Below are 19,555 nucleotides of genomic sequence, written 5' to 3'. Positions count from 1 at the left end.
TCTGCTCCTCCATTTATATATATCATGTGAAGATGGTGCAGTGCAAGTTGCTTTATTGAGATGTGGAAGTCAAAACACGGAAAATCCAAGAGGGGGCATACTTAGGAAAAAATAATAGTAAAAGGGTTTCATATTGGACTTTTTCTAAGGTTTATGTATAGATATTGGAAGAAGTAAAACTCAAAGGATGACTTTGTTCGATGGATGAATTAATGCACGAGGAACATAGTTGAGAATCACAGTCGGTGTTGCATTGCGTGCTGACTGCTCAGGTTAATTATGGTCGCATCCCATGAGCTTGGGAAAAATTACAGAAATTTCTCATTTAGTTTTTCAATTTGCACTGGTACCCCTATCAATGCATGTGCTCAGTACATAATAATTTGAAGTATAAAATTTACCTCTTAAATGACATTAATACTATTCCATTATGTTCTAAACTAGGGTCAACTGATAATGTTTACAAGAAATGATATGATGGGGTAAAACTTAGGATGATAATCCACCAGTGAAATTCTCAATTTTTAGCGTATAGTTGAAAATTAATTTTTTCTACACTTTTTGTGTGACTATCTCTTATACATCAGCAGGTGTGGATGTACACCAAATTACAAAACTAAACTTCAAATTTAGTTAGCAATTGAGTGTCATATATCCAAACATGTTATTGTAAGAAAATTTTTTTTTGGTATAACCCACAAATGTTTGCATTCGTTTATAGTTTGCAACTAATTCTATTCGAGTTAGGTCCAGTCTCTTGCAAGGAAAACTCTTCCAACATTGTTCTTATATTCCTATGGGTTTCGAATCTAAAATCTCATGATTAAAGAACACAAGGCCCTTCTACTTACACCAACACCCATTGGTATTGTAAGAATCCTTACCCTAGGAGTGTAAGGAACAATTTGCATGGTTAAAATAATTGAGCTTGAATTTGACTGAAATAACAATTTTACTAATCGATAATCATGCTGACAAGTCTTCATTTTTTCTTTCCAGTATTCCAATTTTTTTTACAAATTAAATATAATATGTTAAAGTTCACTTTTCATTCTGCTTGTACTCTCCTATTAGAAATAGTTAAAAACTATGATCATCAATATTTATAAACAACTGAGAAGAAATACAATTTTCTTTAGTATGAAGAAAATGGTTAATAAGGGAATGCAGACAATTATGTAGGTCTGCAAGGTGTGATAAAGGTAATCCTAGTTATGCTTTTCTCTTTGTTTCTTTTTTGGTAGAAAGTAATCCTAGTTATGCTAAACTTCAGGGATAAGAACCGTAATTTCTCCTTTACTTATAAGCCCCTCTGACTTTCTCTATTGACAAATATTGTGTGTCCAAGCTGTATATTGATAGATATGGTCATATATGGTGCCACATGCCAGTTGCCAGCGTCGACAAGTCGTAGTGCGCTTCACCCGCATTTCTTGGCTGCTGCATGAGGGTTTTAGTGCTTACCACTCTTTTATGTGGTTCTTTAGCTCATCCATTAGCATTTTGCCAGAGGAAAAAAGGCTCGTCCTTTACCATTAATGGAATTAAATTATTACTGATGTTTGACATCTTACAGTAAAAATCACATGGGTTTTTTTTTTCAATTTTCTTTTCAGCATGGAAGGAATGAGATCTAAAAAAAAAAGATATGTTTTTTTTCCAAATTTTTTTTTCTAATAAAAAGGGGTGAGATTTAAGAAATCAGGAGAAAGTAGGAGGTTTAAATTCAGAATTTTTAATTTCTGGAGTTTCAATTTTAACCATTAGATTAAATCCTCCTTGACATTTTAATCAATTGTTATCACTTCATGAGGATTAATTAACTTATAGTAAGTATTATCTTGTTTGACTAACTTTGGTTAAACGTATGTGATTATCATGACATGTGACCGCGGTCTTTGTCATTAATTAAGATTAACAATTTGGCCGAGGACCGACTTTTGTTGCCTAGATGACCAAATACGTGGGAGCATTGAATTTTTCGAAAAGAACTAGTAGTAATAGTTAAAATACTTGGTAAAAGCTAATAAGAAATTGATGTAACTAATGATTAATTAATTATCTTTCGATGAACTCGATTCTCAGTTTCTCACCATCCAGATTTCCAATTCAACAATGAGAAAAATCAATAAAAGGTCAAACGACAAACAAATTTTAAACATTTGCTTTAGTTTGAGTTCCCGGACAGGTATTAATATAATACATAGATTTTTATGAACTTATATTTCAGCATTAAATACTTCAAGTTTTAGTGATTTGAAGTTTCTGGGATTAAGAACAATCTTACGTATCTTGTGGACTTCAGAATTTAATTTGTAGAAGATGGTATGAGTTTCTGTTTTACTAATTCATAACAATTTTCACCCATATCTTAAGTCAAGATGTCTTTGACAAAATCCTTTGTCTTGCGAGGAAAACTAGAATGGAACCTTTATTTATTTTTATCCATCAAACCCTTTCAATATAGTACGCTAATTCACTATTGGGAGATGAATAGATGCCAAGAACAACTGCTTTGTATTAGAAGATTCCTACCGCAAGACCTAGTACAAGCAGAAGTACTAGTACAGTTTCAAGATGAGCAATCTTAACCACACCAAGTCTTTAGAGTGTATTGTGCTGCAAAGATGACCAAGCACTTGGTAGCTGCTAATCTATTATGTTATCTTACCAATTCTATCTCCTAATTCCCATTTGGAAGGGGGGGAAAATAATTTAAGAAAAAAAGAAGAAGATGTATTAGAGACAAATCAAACTTGGCTTAGTTCCTCAAGTTTATCTTCTTGAAAGTGATTGTTGATAGAGAACATGTAGATTCCTAAAACTGTTAAGGTTTGTGATATATTTCAGGAGTCATATTTTTGAAAATGTAAGATTAATTAGGAAAAGTAAATAAGTACAAGGAAGGGTAGGTAAGATTAATTAGAAAAATTATGTAAATGCAAGAGAGGCTAATAAATTATTATTATGTGTATATATCTCTGTTTTTAAACTCGGACCGGATTGGCTGGTTCGACAGGTTGAACCGAGAACCGGCAAGTTGGCCGGTCCAAGTTAATCCTTAAAACCGGGAAATAAAAAACTGGGTCAAACCAAGTCAAAACCAGGGTTTGACCGTGTTTTGATCTGGTTTGACCGGAAAAATGAACCCGGTCTTTTTTTTTTTTTTTTTACTTTTTTTGAAAGGGTAGAATATTTTTAATATGATGTTTTGATCCTTAAGTTGTTAAAAATTATTAAAATACCTCAAATATTTCATACTTTATAAATGTTGTCTTAAAGTTTGGTGTTATTTTTTAATTAAGTCCATAATTTTAATTCTAAACTTGTTAATGCTTATTAAATAATATAAATTGCTACTTGATTGCTCTAATTTATTTGTATTTTCTTATTAAATATATTTGAAATATCAAATATATATATATATATATGAATATACCATTATTAATATTAACATGTTATTAAGTATTTTACATATAATATTTTAATTTTTAAATAAATTTTATTTATGATGTCATCCGATTCAACCCCTATCGAACCCGGTTGAACCCATTGACCCCTGACCCCTGAGCTTGACCAAATCGATATCCGGTCCGGTTCTGAAAACATAGGTATATATATGGTAGTTTAGGTGAATTTTAGGTATATATATGGCTGTCTATTTTCAATTTTATTTTTTTGATATTTAAATTTCTAGAATTTCAAAATCTCTTTCCTTCTACTTCACGATATGAAAAACCTGGCACACTATATTTTTGGTGCTTTATCTATTTCTGCATAATATCTATCATTTTGTATTATTAGGTAAAATATTTTTCTACCAGTTCTTATCACAAAGTAGAATGCAAGTTTAAGTTCTTTTGACTAATTCGTTTCTTCTATTGGGCAAATTTAAAGACTGTCCATCAACTTTAGGGATTCACTAACGACCATTTTGGAGAAGATGAGTTGCTAAAGAAATTTAAAATGAATTAGAACGTTTCATTGGAAAGACCAAGTATGAGCAGAAAGCAGCCAAGAACAGGTTAAAGATTGAGCTTCTTTTTTATTTTTTATTTTTTATTTTTTGTCTGCTTCAACATCAAAATATCAAATTAGGTAGAATCGTTCAGATTCATCTGTTGCCTAACTTAGCAAAGATGGGTCAAATGGCAAATTTTTTCTTGCTGCAGAAGAATAGTTCGTCCTGTAAGGTTTTGGAAACTTCAGAGTGTGACCAATGTCCGGCAGCAAAAGATGAACCACGAAATCCAGAAGAGACAAGAACGAGGAAATAGTTTAAGAGATTAGGATTGAAAGATGAATCAATTCTAACAAAATTGGTTGTCCAGCTAATTATCCCAAGTCCATTCAAGCTTTAAATTTTCATTTTTGTGGTATTCATCATCAATATTTATAGAAGTTGACGTTCATATTAATCGAATTACTTGCCTTGATAAAAAGCTAGTTTAAATGCATGTAGTAGTAACAGCACAAAAATCAAATAATTTTGACAATTTATAAATTCAAATTAAAGTTTAATAGTCATTTAACTTGATCATGAAATTTTGATTACAACCCAAGAGATTAAATTTATACACTATCAATGTAAAGATTTTTTTTTTTTACATAAGCAAGTTCAAGTGAATACCACATCATCACTATTCAAATTTTAAATTCAGTTTTCGTGCATGCGTCATAAATCTATTCCTGTTGGTGTAAAAATCTTTACACTGACAGTATATATAACAATATAAAATATCCACCATGTAATTGTATTCGATCTTTGAGTTAACACCAGTGACTTTGGATGCTGCTTTGCATGCACGAGATGTTGCGCTCCATAACTGAAAAACGGGGTTGCTATACTAAGCGAAATATCAACACAGAGATTTCAAAACGAATTGTATGAGCCCTAGGACTAATTTCATCCGCCGAAAAGAGGAAAAATATGAGTTAATTATGAATGGGATATCTACCTCAATCACGCATATAATACTCATCATAGACTTCCAGCCCAATCGCGCAATTACTGGCAGGAAAACCCATCTGGTGATGAACTTTGCATTATTGCCTAATCACGGCTTAAATTATTGCCGAATCACGCCTTTAAGCCGCATGTCAAGATTAAATATTCAGCAGTCTGCTAAGAAAATAATGCAAATGCACCTACAACTTTCGAAATACACCTACCAAGATTAGTAAATTTATATTATTGACAATTAAAGACATTAATGGCCCTCAAAAAGTTAAGAGCCCTTCTACGTTTAATGATATTTTTGCCCATAAATGTAACATGTCTGCATGTGCATTTGTTCAATGACATCGAAAGAAACATCTAAACTGCCTGGATGGAACCAAGTCCATAATTTCTTATTAATTTCTAGTTTTGGTTATTATTGTGTATTAATATCCAATGATGGAGATTTCTGACAGCAATCATAGTCCTCATATAGACATTATGCACTTTTTCTTTGGTTAATTAATTATCAGTGTCATATATGTGTGTAAAAAATGGAGAGCACCTTTTGAAAGTTACATATACATACATATATACATATACATATATATATACATATACATACACACACTCATATATATATATATATATATGCTTTTGATTGAAAAAAAACTACACAGAACTAAGGTTGCGTTTGATAAAACTGAAGTTTGAAATCTGAAATCTGAAATTTGAATCCATTAAATTATTAAATTGTTAAGTATTAAATTTAATACATTTGAGTGCATGTCATATTCAGTGATAAGTGAATAGCTTATCACTTAATTTTGAGAGCAAGTTTTGTTTGAAAAATTCAGTACTATTTAATTAATTCATATGTTTAATTTTTGGTTATCAAATAATCTGAATATGTTAAAATTTGAAACCATTAAATTTAAGCGTTAAATTGAATTATCAAATAGGTCTAAATGTTTATATGTTTTTCAAAGTTTTTTGGAAGGAACCAAATACACAAAACCAAGTTGCTCAGGCCCAAGTGGCTCACCAAACCATTGGCAGTCAACAAAAGTCTCTAGCAGCCAATTTTTCCCAATTTTCAACTACAAAGGTTATGAAAGTTGGCTGATTAAACATCAGTTTAATCAGGAACTGCCCCCAATTAAAAGGCTTACTCCTTAAAGTTGTCCTATTTAGTTACTATTAAAGTTAACCTGCTAGTCCTCTCCTGCAATTCATTCTTTCAATTGTTAAAAGAAAGATTAAATGCTAACTTAATTTTCTCTACAAAGTTGATTAACCAATTCAGACTTCAGAGAGGACGTTATGATGGACTTAACTAGTTTAGAAATTTTCAATATTTTTTTAGATTAATAGACACGACAACACGGTAGTCTATTCTTTAGAGCTTACGCCCAATCGATTTCAAACTATATCAATTTCAAATAATGTTTAATGCTGGAGTGTACTATTAGACTTTGTACAACCAATTCTATTGGCTGAGATCATTAATAGTTAATGAAATTATGGTTTTTATTAAGGATTAATATTTTTTATACTGATATTATATACACTATCAGTATTGGATGAATGACAACTAAGCAAAAATTAAATTTAAAAATCAATTTTTATGCATGTAATATGAATTTAACGATGATAGTGTATGTACTTTGATTGTATATAAAATTTACTCTTTTATTAAAACAAAAAAAAAAAACACGAGGAAAGGGAATATTTGGGAACCAGCATGAAACTGGCCCAAAACCTGATTAAATGATGGAAATAAATGGGCCTTATAAGTTCAAGCCATGAGCACTTACGTGGGCTGAATAACTATCTCAAGAATCCAGTGAACCCCGTGGAATACTAATGGACCTATTCTTTGAGTCCCACTCTTTTCCTCCTATTCACTCATTTGACCAACTCATAACTTGTGGATTAACTTTGTGGGGGTCGGGTGGGGGGGGGGGGGGGGGAGCTTGTAGCAAAATTGGGTGAACAGAGAAATTGTGCAAGACAAAATAGAAAATAAATGAAGTTAAAAGTGGCGGGAAATTCTTACCCCGAATAGAATAATTTGACATCGGAGTTGCATATCCAGAAGGTACCTTAAAGTTTAATTTGAATTCTTAGAAAATTTAAAAATTGTAACTAAGCTTTGAGTAAAACTCCAATAATCTTTTTCTTTTTAAGAAACGACAGTTTGATAAAACTCCAATAATTGCTATCATCAATTTCACCAAACCGAACTCTAATTATAATAAACATAGATTTCAGGTCAGCCAAAGTTAACGTCTAAGTTGACTAATTAAGGAACGAATTTCGAAACTCTAATAGGATCAAGTAAAGTTATGCAGAAGGGTTAAATTCACACCCATTTATGCTAAATTTGCAAATATATCGTCTACTCATACCATTAATATTAAAACTTACGCAAAGTATGAATTTAAAATCTATAGTTGTCAATTCGATCCCTCCCCGTACTAAAACATTTTTAGTTTCTTAACACGCTCATACTCCTCACTCATTTTCAATATTATATATATATATTTTTCAATAAGAGATCCAAAATTCAAATTATTATATCAAGTAGCTTTTTTGCTTATTTCAGCCTCGAATTTGATTCTTCACTGATAAATTTTCTCTTCATTTCCTACAATGTATATCTGAAAATATGACACATTTTTTCATTTATTAGGAAGAGATATAATTACTTCTAAATCTTATTAATAAATAAAAATACTTATCACGCATACTGCATACATCTATATATAAGATGCGCGAAATGTTGAGAGAGTCAACGTGCGAAAAACCAAGCAGGCTGAGCCCGGTGCCCAACTGCCCATGTGCGACCAAAACAAAGAAAAAAAAAAAAAAAGGGGCAAAAAGGAAAGAAAAGGCCACGGAATCATTTGACCGGACTCGAAATGGAATATTCCAATCCAGCTTTAGATTCCCCTGACGTCCGAAATCGTTCAAATTTCCATTTTCCCAACCGTCATATATAAATCCCAAACTGACAGAGGAAATTAATTTCCTTTTCTCAATTAGACACCTGGACTAGATAGAGGGAGCGAAAGGCGAGAGAGCGGGAAGTATAAAAGCGTTCGAAAATTTTATCCAAAAAAATCCCCCCAAAAAAAATCTACAAACACTCACACAGTAGCAAATAGTACCAGTAAGCAGCAGCAGCAGTAGCTGAAGGAGAAAATCAATCGAAGATGGAGGCCGAGAAAACTCCGGATAAGAGCAACCAGGACGACGTCGTCGCCATCGAGCTCCCCGCTCCTTCTGGCTGGACTAAAAAGGTAGCTCTGGCACTTTTTTTTATCATTTCCTGTGCCCTAATTTAATTATTTTCTTCGAATTAATCAGTTTTTTTTGGTGTTATAATTGTAAATGCGCCGTTTATTTGCTTGATTATATGTGAGTTTTGAAGGAGAGTGCATTTACAAGCGCGTGGGTGATTTTTGTGTACAATCCATTGTAGCTAGGGTTTTATTTTTTTCAGCAATTATTGTGTAATTTTTGTTAATTTTGCTGAATTTCAATGGGAATTATGCAGTGTAAGGTTTTTTTTTTTGTCTTTAATTTGAGAGTTAACTGACTCTGGATTCTAGTTTGATATCATGTTTTGGAAAACTAGGGTTTAATCCTCCTTTGTTATGTAGAAATGTCTTTAGAATTTTGTTACTACTATTTAACTTTTTAACGAGCATTATTTTTGGAAGTAATTTGTTTGGATTCTTATTCTTTGAGCTTTTGTCCATACTAGTTGTGCATTTATAGGATTTTTGGTGCAAAAGTGGAATGACATGTGAGCATTCCTTAAAATAGTGCATTTTTGTTGGTGCATTAACTCTAGGATATTTTGTATATATATGAAAATCCGTGCATAGTAATGATTGACAAGTGAGTGTGGTACAGGATACCGAGAAAAGGTTTCTTGGTGGACTTGTGTTATTGTAACTGGATTTGTGTCCATTTTAAAATAAAGAGGGGTAAAGGTTCGTGTGCTTAGTTTGTCGTTTCTTGCTTAACTTGTTTGTGTCAGTTTCTTTCTTTGCTTTTCGCTGATTACAAAGACCTATTTTGTGTGGTGGTTTGTTTTCTCATTTTACACGCGTTCAGATATCAAGTTTCTGCTTGTCAGTTATGTATTCCTGGTGCTACCTGCTTTTGGCTCCTAAAAATAAAAAAGAAACATGAAAGGAAACCTTGTGCTTGCTTGCAAGACCTGAAACTTTTCTAATTCTTCTCAAATTTTTTGGCATGTGTGTTTTTAAGAATTTCACTTACTGAGGATGTTTTGAGATTTCTTTTCTGTTTCAAATGTCTTCAATGATCCAGAATTAGTTGGCTTGTAAATACTTGAGATTTTTAATCCGCTACATGATTTGCTTGAAAATTGAAGCACCGAGGGGAAATGAGCTTGCTTGCAAGACCTGAAGCTTTTCTAATTGTTCAAGAATTTTTCACCATGTTAAGTTTTAAGAATTTTTACGTCCTCATGATGTTGTCAGATTTTGTTTTCTGTTTCAAAAATTTTCTTTAGTCTGGAGTTTCATCCATTAGATGGTTTGATTGAAAAAGGAACATCGAGGGGACATATGCAAATGTGAAGTGCTAGTTGCAATTAATATACATGTGCGTTCACATTTCCTTTCAAAAAAAATCTTGATTGTAGTGAGTTGTATGATCATTATATGCGACTTTTCTTGGTTTCTACCATGGAAGCGTATTGTGTGATCGGGATTTGTTCGAACTTGTTATGTCTGAAAATGCACTTCTGGTATGTGTCGTAAGTGTGTTGAATAAGATATATGTGGAAGTTGCATAACCCCATGTAACAAATGCTATCATCTCATCTTCAGCGACCTTTTAAGCCTAAGACTTGTGCTGCTCTTATTGCTGTGCTAGTGCTATTAATAATATCCCTCTTCTAGCTAATAATAGTCCAGTGTTCCTTAAACAAGTAATCGATAGTGGCTCTGGTTAGAATTAGGGTAGGAATAAGTTAAATTACTCCCACTCCCATGGGGATTTTTGCACTAAACCCGTGTTATGGTACTTTGCAGTTTAAGCTGTGTCTGTCCTTTGCTTGAAGTTATTTGAGCAAGCTGTTGTAGCTTTCTTAAAGGCATTTTAGGTCTTCAAATGGAGAGATTGAGTTTTCACATGTTTAAAATTTTCAAGGCTTGCTAGCATAGCATTGACTGTTATTTACTTGAAGGTCTTCTTTTAACTGGAGACTTTTAAGTCAGTTGTGGACTTAAGGTGGTAGATTCAGTGTACTCAAATAGAATTTGTTATCTTTTACTTTTAGACCGTTTGCCTGATCCATGTTATTCGGTTGATCTGGTTTTCACTTGTGAATTTTTTTAATTGCTAGGTTTCCTTTGCAATTTAGAGTTCTTTCCACAATTTTTCTATTCTCTGGATTGCAGATACAGACACCTAGAAGTTTTAAGGGAGGAATACACAGCCAAGCCTATTGCTTAGAGCCCAATTAGTATTGAGTCCACCTTTTAGCTGCACAGGCTATAGTGATTTGCAAGCAACCCAAAGAAAGCCCCAGCATGTGAACTAACAAGCTAACTGCAGGAAGTTCTCTGGACAAACTTTTTCTTCTTCTTCTTCTTCTTTTTTTTTCAAACAGTACACTAAAATAAGCTGCACTTTGTTTTTTCTTTTAATCCCTTGCTCTGGGGCAACTTTACTTGGATGTTTGGTCTCACGCAATGAGAACAGTTTTATGTTTTGTAACTAAATTCATAAAAATTCATTCTGGCTTACGAGGTATATCGAACTTCATTATAAGGTGATGCGGACATACCTTAGGAGAGTTTGCGTATCCATTTTGATTAGTGTTTCTTCATGAATATTTTTTTGAGTAGCTGTTTTCTGCTTCTTCAATTTAGTTTATACTTCATTTTATGCATTTTTTTTCAGTATACAGGGTATTTTTTTACTAAAATGCGAATAGTTCTTTGAATCTTTGACCATATTGAGATGGCTTTGATGTCGTATGCGTGCTCCTTCTCATCTGCCGCGTTCTCTGATGATTTCTTGTATAACTGTTAGAAGAGCTACATGGGATTGGAGAGTTTTTGGTAATGAAGTGGGTATAAAATCAGTAGATGGAACTGACTGATTCTTACATAACGTGCATTTCAAAAGCAGCGCAACGGGCTCATGGTTCAATGAAATGGGACTGAAAAAACTTTAATCCTTTCAGCAGTTGGTTCTTTTCTAAGAACCATTTTTAACATGTTTTAGTTGCAATAAAGCAGGATAAGAATTCTACTATGGAGTTTGAATGGAGTAATTGCTATAGGTGTCAAATTCAGGGATGAAATATTTGATTCTTATTTGTCTATTGTGCTTGTTTTCTCATCAAGAATTTGATGGTCGTCTTCAACTATATGTGATTTGAAGTCTAAATTCTTAATCGATCTGAGTTTCCTTTCCTTTGCTTTTGTTTTTTGGGTTATAGTTCACTCCAAAGCCTAGGAAGAGTGAGATAGTTTTCATCTCACCCACTGGGGAAGAAATCAAGAGCAAGAAACAACTGGAGCAATATCTCAAGTCTCATGCTGGAGGCCCTTCTATCTTGGAATTTGACTGGGGAACAGGTATACATACAATTGTTGCATCTATGCATTTTGCTGATAGTTGTTACTGTGTTCACAATAGTTGAGCATGGTTTGTTGGTTGTTTGTTCTGTAGTGATGTTACCTGATATTGATGTTAAAGATGCTTATTCATTTCTTTTCATCTTCTTAATTGCAAACATGGTCGAACTTAGATATTACTAGAAGCAGAAGAAAATTGGTACTAGGACAATCAAATTTTGAATGGAGTTTGCTAGGCTACTAATCCATTTGAACATATGGTTGAGTTGCATCTTCTGCTGTTCTCACATAGGTGACACCCCTAGACGTTCTGCTCGGTTGAGTGAAAAATCAAAGGCAACAGAGTCTCCTGGGAGCGGGACTCCTAAGAAAAAGCAGAAGTCCAGTTCAAAGAAGGGAGCTGAGACAAAAGATGCTAATGAAGAAGGTGAAACTGTTGATAAGCATGAAGATGTTGGAGAAGTTAAAGAAAGTGCAGAAGTTGGGGCAGATGCAAAGGCTGCCGGAGGAGAAGATGATGGAGAGGTTATCACCAGCGAGGCTTCTCCTGACAAAGATGAGACTAAGGAAGCTGAACAAAAAGCGGATGCTGAGATGGTGACCAAGGAACAGGAACAAGGTGAAGATAAGGTGGCAGAACTGAAAGGTGAGGAAAATACTGTGAACATAAACATGGATGAAGGGGAGAACCAGGAAGCTGCAAATATTTCTTCTGCTGGAAAAGATGAAGATGCTGAGACTAAACAACTGGCATCAAAAGGGCTCGTGGACTCTAATAAGGAAGCTGAAAGTGCAACTAGTGAGCCCAAGGTTCCATCACAATCAATGCCCAGTGAGAATCCATCCGTGCAGGAGTCAGATTTAGGAGGAGATTCAACATCTAAGGTTTCTGATACCAAGGCGGAGGAACCTACTGGTGGCAATGTCGAACTGAAGGACCAATCCAATGCAGAAGCTCCTGTTGGGAAGGTTGCAATAGAAGAAGCAGCTGCTGCAAGTAATGACAATTCAAAGAAAGATGAAGCTGTTGTATCAATGGAAGAAGCTAGTGCAGCAAATCAAGGATTTTCAAATTGAACTACTTTGGGTCATTATATAGCTTCATTCCTACAATTTTTTTTGTTGTGACAAGTAGATCTGACAAACCCATCATTGTCTGTAATACCAATTGGATGTCTACCAGCAGTTGGCTGATGTTCATGTATGTAGAATGTGTCTCAGTTCTGTAACATGAATTTACTAACTGAATTTTCTGCACAATTCCCTGACATAAAAAGTAGTCTTATGCGTAAGTGCAAATTAGCATTAGCTCCCCTCTCTCCGGGGGCAAGCCCTTTGGCGTTCTGTGTTGATATGTGCAGGGCAGGTGCCCCTGTCTTTCACCGTAATTTGCTCTTATCATTTCGCTGCAAAGAAATGGAGATTTTTGTTAATGCGGCATTTTCATGGATTTGCAAATCGATTTTCACAGTGCTGATTCCATTTCTGACAAATTGGTTCAGATTTAATGACTCGCCTCGTTACCCGTGAATAAGTCGAGAGCCTGCCTTGAGAGGCCAAATGGGTGTTCGGTTTTCAAACTGAAAATACAAATGCAAACTGATAGTTTTTGACTAATGCGCTTTCTTGTGTATCCTTCCAGGTGGAAACATGCTACAAGATGGGAATGGTTCTTTAAGAACTGATATCTACATGGAACTCAATGAACATTTCAAGAACAAATACATCCTATATATATATAAAAAGGAGTTGGTATTTGACTGTTCGTTGTTTTTCATCCGACTTTTTTAAGGGTAATTTAGGTAACATGTTGGCATAGTACAACTAATCCAGTTTCGAGTGCAAGCATACTATGCTTATTGCTATGTGAGTTGATAAGCGTACCCTTGGTGGCATGATGATTACATTTTCAAATTAAGCTTATGTAGCAGTAGTGACAGTTTTACCCTTTTAACCATCCGTTAAATTTGTTTTTAAGACAAAGAGGTAGTTGGATGAATTTGGAATTTAAACTTGTGCAAAGAGGATTAATTGAATTCAGTAACTGAAGTATCATAAAGACCATATGAATGCATCAAGATGATGATTAATTGACTACTCTATAGTGGAGGTGTAACTGTAGACGTTTAATAGATGAGGCAGATTTTAAATTATCGCATGATAAACTAGGAAATCAGTTTTAATACTATGTACATGAATATATTTAAACAACTAAATGCGTACCATTGTATTCAAAGTTTCTGAAAAAATGTCGTCATGTTCTACAGAACTTAATATCTTCTCGTGCATTGGAGGTCAAACACCTCTTTATGAGATATTTGAACCAAGTCTATGCAAATTTATAATTTATGTAAAAACAAAATAAAGAACATTAATATGCTTACACATATAGAAGAAAGGACACTCCATCCAAGAGTGGATATGTAAGTATTAAGTTTCCTAATTAATAAAAATCGTGTTTTATCAAAAAAAAATCAAAAACAGCGGATGAATTTAATAAAGTCGTCCATGTTATAGAACACATTATTGTAAAAACGACACTCCTTTTGCATATATAATTTCAGTGAGCCGCCAGTAAATTTTCATACTAGCATTCTTTTTTTTCCCTAATTGTTGTTCATCACCTTTCTGAGATTGTTTTTCACTGGCAAATTAATCTAGGTCGAGAAAAAAATGGAGTCACCAATGTGGCTGCCACCACTGAATGCTCACAATCAGTACGTTATAGCCGTGAAAGCATCACAACCGGGGCAGGCTGAACGTGATGATCAAACACTTGAATTTCCTCACTTTGCAATCCAAATCAAACTTTCTGTTATTTTCTTCTCAGACAATACTAGTGTCAATGTGGAGAAATATTTCACCATAACTTGTCATGAAGTAATCACAATGTCCGGGTGGGGGGGAGACCATATCATCTTATGTTGTATGACATGAAAATCCCTCCTGAGTTTGATGGAGGAAGTTGGAGGGAAAGGCATTTAAATGAGGCAACAAGAGATGACAAGCTAACTGACGACTTAGATTTGCTTGAAAATACCTGGTTATTTCTTCTGTGCATGAAGGTTCAAGAGCATAATTTAGGCAAGAACAAGTTGCCTTTTTAAGTTAGAGATGGAAAAGATGGTTACACTACCGGATGGGGATGATCAACTCAAGGAATGGAATTCTTTTTATAACTATAAGAAAAGAAATGATCCCAATTACGCGAGCAGATATCAAAAAGCTATTAGAAGACCAAGGGCAGAAGATGAATTGATTTACGAAATAGCTCTTCCATCTAGGGGAGCAGCTAAGTCATATATTCAAACATTGGAGGTGGTAATGCTCAATTATTTGAGTTCATTAAGTTCTTGTTGTATCTGCCCAGATGGGATCGAAAGCAAATCGATTGCATTGCTTGCATACTTCCCATACAGATTGGATTTCAAGGTGGTTGCAAACGATTAATTTGTATCCCTTGTGTAGGTCAATAGTTGATGACCAAATTCTCTTTGTTTGAATTCTTGTAAATTTTGTAAAAGTACATAGTTGAATAAATGATTATATTTTCAGTTTGTTTCTTCTTTTTTTTTCTTTTCTTTCTGTAGAGATTTTCCGAATACATCAAACACTCGAATGAAAACATTTATTACCCAAGAGTTGTACGTGCTAATAGCAACAATGTACATGATGAGCAACTAAGCTAAGCTATGGAAACTGATGTATGAAGAACTCGCGGAGAGTTCTGCCCTTCTTGGGGATAACTGATCAGTTCTCCTCTCACCTGTTAAGAGAGGTCATAGTACCTTTTCCAAGTGTTCATTGCATGCAGAAACTGTCCAGAGAATTATACAGTAAGAGCTGCAATGCGTCCCAAGTCAGTTACCTGAAAATGTCCACTTGTTCTGTCATATTTTATCAAGTCATTCTTTTCCAATAATGTCGCTGCTGAATGAACCTGCGCCATGAGAACAAAGTCAGGAAAGCAGATATGCACGAGGCAATCAACAATAGGTAAATATACAAGGCAGTTCAAATGTATACTGAGTTTGACTACTGGATGCTACAAACTGCCAAATAACAACAATGATACATTTCAAGGCAGGCTCTAACAGAATCTAGAGTTATGTAAAGCAGATCAACCAAAAAGGGAAGAGAAAAGAGAGAGGGAGGTCGGGGGGAGGGTGCTACTATGAAATGCACGAAATCAGTTGAACAAAATATACGAGGCATGTGCAGAAATTTTACCAAATCAGCTCTCCTTTTCGCCAACAGATTATCTACAGCTAAAACATCAGCAGCTAAACCATAAAGTGTAGGATTCTGAAGCATGCGTATAAAAATATAAGTATAACCAAGCCAAATGCAAGCTTCTTTTGCATTGTGAACGCTTCCAAGGACTATTTCAGCATTCAACCGATCAGCCAATTTCGATACAAAGTGGCTTTCAATGGGAAGCTGCTGATTCATCACAGACAGATAATATGGAAGATCACTATGTCCAGTAATGATAACTCCTTCACCATAACTGTCATGTTGAGGCCTTCCGGCATGGCCAAGCATCTGCATTACATCAACATGACTTAGTTCAGTCCATGCTCCCTTTTCAGGATTGTATCTCTGGGTACCTTTAATAATCACAGTATGAGTTGGTAAATTGACACCCCAAGCAAGAGTTGCTGTGGAAACCAACACCTGTATCTGCCCATCAGAAAACAGATCCTCAACAATTCGACGATCAGCTGTGACCATCTCAGCATGATGAATTGCAAAACCATAGGATAGCAATTCCTTGAGATCATTGCTCTCTACAAGCTCTGTGTGACTCTGTAGAATTTCACGGCTTACACTATCCTCTTTTAAGAATTTACCAAGAGTATCATTAGCAAGTGCACCATCACGTAGTGCATGGGCTGTCTTGGCAGTTTCTGTCCCAGAGTGCACAAAATTAAGAACCTGATGCTTTCCAGCAACACTGATTACTTTCTCATAGCACACATCATCCATCAACTGAAATCTCTACAGAGGATTTTCTAACGAGATTCCAACATGCCATTGAACTAGCGGAACAGGTCTATAGCTATTGTCAAAGTAAAACAGACCTTTATTCAAATCAACCTGCAAGAACAAAGCTACATCTTCATAATTTGGAAATGTAGCTGATAGACCAACCAGCCGTATGTGCCCTTTAGTGGTCACAATTTGCCTAACAATTCTTGCGACAATGCTCTCCAGAAAGGGTCCTCGGTCATCATGCAAAAGATGTATCTCATCAATGATAACCAATTTGACCTGCTGAGGATAGGTGCGATCCCCAGACTTCCTAGTTATCATATCCCATTTCTCTGGGGTTGCAACAATAATCTGAGTCTCTTTGATCTGTTGACTTGTCAGTGTCTTGTCCCCGCTCAGCTCTTTCACCTCGACATCATAGTCCTGGAGACGATTAGAGAGGTAACCTACTACTTCAGCAACCATTTCCTGCATAGGAGCCACATAGACAATCTTGCAATTTTTGTTGTCAGAAGACTCATTGTCATTTCTATTCAAAGCAATCTGCTGAAGGATGGTTAGCATAGCAACATCAGCCTTCCCTGCACCAGTGGGCGCACATAATAGAATATTATGTGCACTAAAAAGGGCAGTCTCATAAACCTTACTTTGAATCCTGTTTAATTCAGCCATTCCCTTGAAAGCAGGCTGTGCCCTGTTAGGCATGGAAGAGATCTTAACAAGTTCTTCACCGGGAGCCAATGGTTTTGGCGTCAAGGCTTGGTACATATATTTCATCATATCCCTTCTTCCGATTCCTGAAAGAACCTAATGGAAGCTTGCACTTCTTATTTGCCATCAAGAGACCTCCCTGATGAAATGCAAGGCTGTCAAGATCAATTATCTGACGCTCCCCTGTTACCCAGCCATCATCGGCATCTCTTTCGGCTAGACTTGTGGCCCATCTCCCCCATTCTCATCCGCCCTGGTCAGATAGATGTATCTCATCATGGGTGCCACGCGTGAATGACTTGTGCTGTTGGGAACAGGCAAGAGCCTCTGCTCCACCAGCGAGATGTGACATCTTCGTTTGGGGAAAAAAATTCTTGAGCTAAAGATCCCCAGATATATATACACATAATAAAGCAGACAGGGAAGTGGATGTGTAATGAATTAATCAGTAGATTAAAATTTCTTCAAACAGATAATAGTAATTCAATGCATCGTAATTGTATACTCACTAGAGCAAACAAACAGATTTTGTCAATATTTGCTCTAGATTAGACAGAGAATGCACGCAATCGAGAAGACTCTGAACAACACATGCAATAGAAAAGAGAAAATTTGCTATCAATTCAAAAGAAGTTGGCAATTAAAACTGGTATTCACAGCCTCGAATCGAACTTACAGGAAAGTATTACTATTAGGAAAGATACGGCCTGTGGGTTGAGTGGCTCTCCGACTCTTTGGTGGCATAAACAACTACTGAGAAATAGAGGCCGCAGGACTCAGGAAGCAACTTCTCTTCTTTCTTTTACTTTGATAACTTTGGTTTGTTAAATCATATAAGAAAATATATATACATTATTCCAATTTCACAAAAGATGCACATAAACTAAATTCTGTGGATCAAATTGTATTGATGTTGCCATGTGTCTACATGCATGTACACTGCTGTAAAAACTGTTAACATCGATTTTATTGAAATTGAGTCACATTTCTCATTGAGAGCTCAGACAGGAGCTTCTTTCCACGTTCTAATACCTATGCATCCATTGATCAATTCACTTCAATTGGCTGTCGCGACTAAGTTCAAAATGTCAGTTGTGCTTTAAAATTATTGAGTTTCGTGATTGGAGTTTTTTTTTTTTTTAATTTTTTCTTTGCAACAATATGTTAAGAACATTTTATCCTTTATCATATTTTACTTAAGAAAATGATTTTCATTTTCGTAGGAGGACACTCAAGGCTTAATTGTTGATGGAGTGAATATCAGAAACAGTTAATCGCATTTTTGTCTCAAAGAATGTTACCATTAAAATATAATGGTATCCTGATGAGTTCTCCCCCCCCCCCCCCAAAACACAAAAAAAAACACAAAAAACGAGTATTGAATACAACCTTTAGCAATTGGTGTCCGTGCATCTAGACTCTATATTATATAAGTAAAAAAATGAAGATAGGAAGAGCAAAATTTTTTCTTTTTTCTTCTTCTTTTCTCTTTCTTTTAAGGGGCTACTCCATCCATGGTGAGTAGGTATAGGAAGAACACTCTTAATAACTAGGTTTGAATCTGTTCATTAGCAAATATGAGGCAATGCAATTAGTGCAGTTGAAACTCGGAAGCATATACAGATGGTATATGCTTTTTTGAACTTCATAGTATAATATTTTATTCATTTTTTAGATCTGTAGTACTACTATTTGTTTTCAAATTTGTTTGTATCTATGTATGCTTGATATAATTTTTATCATTAGTGGATATCTAATGAAAAAATGATATGTCTATTACAAAAAGAGAGACTAAAGCTGGAAGTTCTATAGATTATCTACTATTTTAATTGGTTATTCTTTTATGCTATTAGGAAAAGCCTTCCTAATTTGATTGTCTCATATGTCGATATGTATACAAATATTTATTCATGAATAGTTAATCTAATGAAAGATATTTGATTGTTTGTAGTCATTTCACTATCATAGTATTGCCTCTGATTAGTTGCACACCAAGCATGCAAACAGCGTTATTTAAATGGTTTACTTTCTTCATTTGGTCATTTGAGTTTTTTTACGATTGAAGAAATACTTAAAATTATTAGCACAATTAAAATATGAAAAGTCGAATTCATAGTTTAAAGAATTCATTAGAAATTGATAGGCCAAGAAGGTGCTTTGGTGATCAGTTTAGTGGCGTTTCTCTGGATAGAGCAAGAAATCTATCAAATTCTAGCATCTGATTAACCAAATATGATTGCATACCTTCTTATGGAGGAATCTCTTAACCAATATCCCG

At 34.8% G+C, this 19,555-nt stretch overlaps 1 protein-coding gene and 1 pseudogene across 1 annotated transcript; one reads left to right on the top strand and one right to left on the bottom strand.

Annotated features, from left to right (window-relative positions):
* The first annotated feature begins 7,959 nt into the window (after positions 1-7,959).
* LOC113741777 (uncharacterized) lies at positions 7,960-12,863 on the top strand. The gene is made up of 3 exons (XM_072075147.1): positions 7,960-8,244; positions 11,433-11,571; positions 11,864-12,863. Exons 1-3 carry the CDS (start codon positions 8,158-8,160, stop codon positions 12,646-12,648), a joined length of 1,011 nt encoding a protein of 336 aa, XP_071931248.1. The 5' UTR covers positions 7,960-8,157; the 3' UTR covers positions 12,649-12,863.
* Positions 12,864-15,173: 2,310 nt separating this feature from the next.
* Positions 15,174-17,629, bottom strand: LOC113726025 (DExH-box ATP-dependent RNA helicase DExH12-like; annotated as a pseudogene).
* Between the last annotated feature and the right edge of the window lie 1,926 nt (positions 17,630-19,555).

Source organism: Coffea arabica, chromosome 1c (assembly GCF_036785885.1).
Source record: "Coffea arabica cultivar ET-39 chromosome 1c, Coffea Arabica ET-39 HiFi, whole genome shotgun sequence".
Classification (NCBI taxonomy): domain Eukaryota; kingdom Viridiplantae; phylum Streptophyta; class Magnoliopsida; order Gentianales; family Rubiaceae; genus Coffea; species Coffea arabica.
Note: the sequence above shows the minus strand (reverse complement) of the source record. Positions and strands in the feature narration are given on the sequence as shown.